The 5,193-nt window shown below is 37.5% G+C and overlaps 1 protein-coding gene across 4 annotated transcripts in view; it reads left to right on the top strand.

The window, feature by feature from the left end:
* The window catches only part of LOC106867361 (uncharacterized), a 65,885-nt gene that overhangs the window by 43,560 nt on the left and 17,132 nt on the right, over positions 1–5,193 (top strand). For 3 of the 4 annotated variants that reach the window (XM_052970016.1, XM_052970015.1, XM_052970017.1), the window contains exons 5-6: positions 724–825; positions 3,666–4,992. In XM_052970016.1, coding sequence (XP_052825976.1) covers positions 724–825; positions 3,666–4,924 — 1,361 coding nt within the window. In that variant the 3' untranslated portion in view covers positions 4,925–4,992. The remainder of the gene's footprint in view (positions 1–723; positions 826–3,665; positions 4,993–5,193) is intronic. The other variant, XM_052970018.1, reaches the window with a different exon arrangement.

The following is a 5,193-nucleotide window of genomic DNA, read 5'->3' on the forward strand; positions in this document are numbered from 1 at the left end:
TAATAATAATATGGGTTCAATACCACCCAATCAACAACCTTATGGTATTGTATACTGTGTGATGTCTACTATAATAATAATAATAATAATAATAATAATATAATAATAATAATAATGATAATAATTTAATGTTTGTTTTCCATGCTAGCATGAGTTTGATGGTTTGACAGGTGCTAGTGAGCCAGGGACTGGATTATGCTCCAGTGTCTGTTTTGGCATAGTTTCTGTGGTTGGATGCCCTTTCTAATGCTGATCACCTTACTGAGTGTACTGGATGCTTTTGAGATGGCACTGTCACTAGTAAGGTCACCAAATAACTTGCAAGAAAAGCTCCTTCAACTGAAGGTGTGTGTGTGTGTGTGTGTGTGTGTGTGTAGTATTGAAGGAAGTGGCTTTATGCCAGGTGATGATAGATTAGAGGGATAAGAAACAGGGGTCTTGCTGCAGGGAAGATAAATGGCTACCTCAGTTGGCAAAAGAGAGAAGATGGTAACGAAGAAGGTATCAGTGTGTATTCTGAAATTACAGGGAGGTGAATATAACAGAAGTGGTATGGTTGGGTAAATAAGTTCATCAGAGCGTGAGATATGAGTGGTAGATATACAGAGACAGGGATAGAGGGAAATGCAATTATAATAATTTTGGTTGACTTAGCTGTTTATGTCCAGGACAGTTCTATCTTAATCCTTCATGTTCTTACTTTCTGTTGTATATCTATTTCAGCTAAAGAGTTTGGTCGACTCCATAACCTTCAGGGTCACATGCACATGCATAATAACTCCAAGCCGTTCGTATGTTTCTGTGGGAGTTCCTTTACACTCAAAGGTACGTCTTTTATTCTTTGAGTTTTTTTTTCTAAATTTTGTAAACGTTTGTTAATATTTTGTAATTACTCTAAAAAAAAAAATTTCAATGTAATCACTGCTGTATAGATTTGGACGTCTCTAAATGTCTCAGAAGCTATTCATACATTTCTGTACAACAGGAATAAAAGTTTTGCTAGATAAAACTGAAGGAAAATTCTTGTAATTTTTCGTCACATATTTCAAATATTTAAAGTATAGATTCTTAAAAAAAAAAAAAGATAAGACTACTAAGTCATGAGCAGTTTTTAAGGATCAGTGCTGAGCACTGGTTGGTTTTATGGCATAAATTTTCCTGCTGGTCAGTTCCAGATAATATTCATGTAAGTTCTGGTATCACTAATTCAGTTAGCTCGCTGAAGATACCAGAACTTACATGAATATTATCTGGGACAGACCAGCAGGAAAATGATACATTATTATGCAGTATTCTGTCAAGAAGTGACATTCTAGCAGTGGATTTGAACTCATGACCTGTGATTAGGTAGTTCAGTACCTTATCAATTTAACCACTTTGTCTCTACCAAACAACTACTGATAGAAGATAGTTTGTATCCAGGAAAATTTACTAGAATTTTGATTAAGTTTTGAAGAGAGAGTAAGATTGGTGTTACCTGAATAATGATCTTTGCAAGGAAGAACCGCATGTGATGATTAATGCAGAGTTTAGGGACAAGAAAAGGACAGAGAATATGGGTTTAAGTAGAGATGTGGTTCTGGTTGCAAGCTTTGAAGAGTTGAGACCATTCCACTAAGAAATAATGAGGTATAGATGATAGCTCTATAACAGACCTTGTTTTTGCATTTTTACAGTTTTCATTATCTTTGTGAAAATTTATCAGTTAATAGATAGCAAATTTCTAAACGTCTGTTAGCAAGGGAGGTAACTTAAGTTTATTGATCTAAGGGAGATAAGTTTATCACACTTGCAGTTGCCGAAGTAGATTAGTCACTTATACTGTGGAGAAAATCTTATGAGCTAATCCTGTTCTGGGGGAATTTAGGACGTTGTCACATCCATCATCATTATATATGTCACCACTTGCTACATATCATCAGTTGCAATTTATATAATCTCTATAGCAAGAAACGTCTTTTGCTAAATAAATCAACAGTTATTTTGTTTTTGTATTTGGTTTGTAAGATTTGTGATGCAAACTTGTATTGAAACAAACTGACTGATTGATTGACTGAACAATTAATCAAACAATCAATTAGTTAATTGGTAAAATGGTTACCCAACTGACTAATAATAATAATAATAATAATAATGATAACGATTTCAAATTTTGGCACAAGGCCAGCAAGTTTAGAGCAGGAAATAAGTCAATTACACCAACCATAGTGCCCAACTGGTACTTATTTTATCAAGCCATTAAAGGTTGAAAGGCAAAGTTAACCTTGGCAGAATTTGAGCTCAGAATGTAAAGATGGACGAAGTACCACTAAGCGAAGTACCACTAAGCAATAACAGCAACAACTGTGCCGATAGCAAGAGCTTTCAAGAGGAAGAGAGAGCGAGATTCTGCCAGAAATAGAACTAGTGCCTGCATTTATTACTGACGTAATGATCCTCCATAGATCTCAGCTGCTAGTTTTGTTGAAGCAGTGTAAAATGATGGTAGGAGCCTGGTGTTCCATTTTAAACTTTCGTGACTCTAATTCTCTGAAGATCTGAATTAATTTCTTTATCGATCCACCAAAACCTCTGTTTCTCCTGAATATACACTGTTGAAATTGGGATGTATCTAACATATTTTCTTTCATACCATCAAATTTGGAATTTAACTGTAATCTTATAGATTATTCATTGATTCTTGGTTGTGGTTTGATCAAGCAGAGATAATCAAAATCATTTCAGCTATGATCATTCCACCATTTTTTCTGTTTTGTTTTTTAATGAATGTAGAACTAAATTATGGAATATATCATTCACTTTTTTTAAGACATTAACCCATATATGAACATAAAAAAATTCACTGTAGTTAGATTAAATATTATGGTAAGCTTTCACAATCTGAAAAAGAAGGACAATATGCAACTGTTAGCTATGGGTGTCGACTACGTACTGAACATTTCATATGCTCAGTCAGATGCTTCCTGGCGAGTTCATATTCAAACAAGTAGAAGCAGGTTTTGCATTGCAAAAACACAACCAGGGGTATATATGGGTTAACATGATGCTTGAAGGAGATTTAACTACTATTTATTGCAGATCAAAGCTTCCTTGTTGGCTTGATTATTTATTGGTTGAAGGAGTAGTTGCAAGCCACATTATGCTTTCAAGATTGATAAGATCAGCATTTCTATTTTTAAAATATAATACTCTTGATTGGACTATATCAGGTGGAGAAGAGCCATGCAAGGAACGTGAAGAGAGCACAGCATAAAGACGGAAAGTCACGTTGGTGCTCCAGCATGACTACAGCCATTTGGCTGAAATCCATAAATAAATAAATAGATAAATATATTCATGGGTAAATCAGAAGAGGAATAAAGAGAGTCCTGATCTTTTATGTATGGGGTTAGCTTGAAGCTAACCCTTTGTTACTAAGATTAATTTTAGAATATAATGTGTATCCATAGGTAAGAAAAGTATGAACAGAACCCTAATCTCTATGTGTTGGAAAAGAATGAAGTGAGCTCTGGTGTTTGTGATGTGAGCTCTGGTGTTTTGTGATGTGAGCTTGAAGCTAGAACTTTGATTCTAAGATTAATTTCAGTATTTTAATGCTCCTCAGCACCTGAATGTTATTTGTATAATTGATTTTGTATTTTCTTTTTCTCTTATATTTTCTTCAGGAAATCTCAATAGACACAAGAAAGTGAAACATGGTCTTAATGAAACTACGGAAAGTATGGAGGAAGATGCTGTGAATTTTCTCACAGAGCGATGCCGTGACTCTGAAGGTGACAAAGATTCCAGTGTTGAAAAACTAGGCGACAAAGAAGGAACGTCTGGCGGTCGGAAACAACGGAAAAATACGAAAAGCAGTCAGAAGAAGCGAACAAAGACTGCTTCCAAAAGCAGGGCACAAAAAAGTGTCTGTGCCATTGCCACAAATTGTGGTGTTGTAGATAATAGTGATGTTGCAGGAAATGAACTGAAGGATGATGTTTCCACTGTTGCTTTGGTAACTGTTGATGACTTAGTACCTACTGTAGCCAGTATTTCTACTGCTAACTGCAGTAGCAGCAATAGCAGCAACAGCAACAACAACAGCAGCAACAACAACATCATCACTGACAACAATAGCAATGGCAACATTACCTGTGGTGTGAATATTGTCAGTAACAGTAATATCAACAGTAGTAGTAGTAGCAGCAGCAGCAGCAGCAATAACAGCAACAACTGTGCCGATAGCAAGAGCTTTCAAGAGGAAGAGAGAGCGAGAAGAGAAGCAGAAGAAGAGGAAGAGGCTGATGACGAAGAAGAGGAAGAGGATGAAGATTGTGTGGCTGATGAGGATGTTGATGGAGACGATGAGGCTGAGGATGAAGTGGAAGACACGGCTGCTGAGGTGGAAGTGGCGAGAGAGCAGCAGTTGATAGGTGTAGCCGAAGAGGTCGATAATGATGAAGAGGAGGAAGAGGAGGAGGAGGAGGAGGAAGAGGAGCTGGAGGAAAATGATGATGATGATGAAGAAGGAGGCAGGACTGGACAACCGGCCACGCGTGGGGCCAGCTTACGGGAAAATACGCAGATGGTAAGTGAGACGAAAGAATGCAAAGCCAATAGTATTGTGACTAAGTACTTCCGCAACAATTCCGACCGGCGCTTGGAGGGCAGCAGCAGCAACAGCAGCAGACGCCATGACGATCTCAGAAGCAAAGTGTCCCTCATGCAGGACACCTACCTGTTCACATCGACAGACAGCGATAGTGATAGTAGTAGTAACAGCAGCAATAACACAGGCTTCTCAGAGAGTGAAAAGGACGACGGTGCAAAGGATGACCAGACAGATGCAGATTGGCTGCCTTCCCGCAACAAGAGACGCCGTCGTTGCACCAACAGGGGAACAAGTGCATCGGCAGCACAAAAGAAGTTTAAAGAAGGTTGATGTGGATTTGAGATTAGGCTGTGCTCATAAAGTTTTTGGTGAAATAAATTACTTCTCCCATACACCCGGTATGTCAATCGTTCCAAACAACTCCAAACACACATCTTTGTTTCTCTGTCTTTCCCATTCAGTTATTTTGACAGCTGGACTGTTATCTCTGATATCATATGTGTGTGTGTGTGTGTGTGTGTGTGTGTGTGTGTTTGTATTTGTGTGTGTGTGTTTGTGTGTATGTGTATATATATATATATATATGTATAGATACATAT

The sequence above is a fragment of the Octopus bimaculoides genome, chromosome 8, assembly GCF_001194135.2.
Source record: "Octopus bimaculoides isolate UCB-OBI-ISO-001 chromosome 8, ASM119413v2, whole genome shotgun sequence".
NCBI classification, from domain to species: Eukaryota; Metazoa; Mollusca; class Cephalopoda; order Octopoda; family Octopodidae; genus Octopus; species Octopus bimaculoides.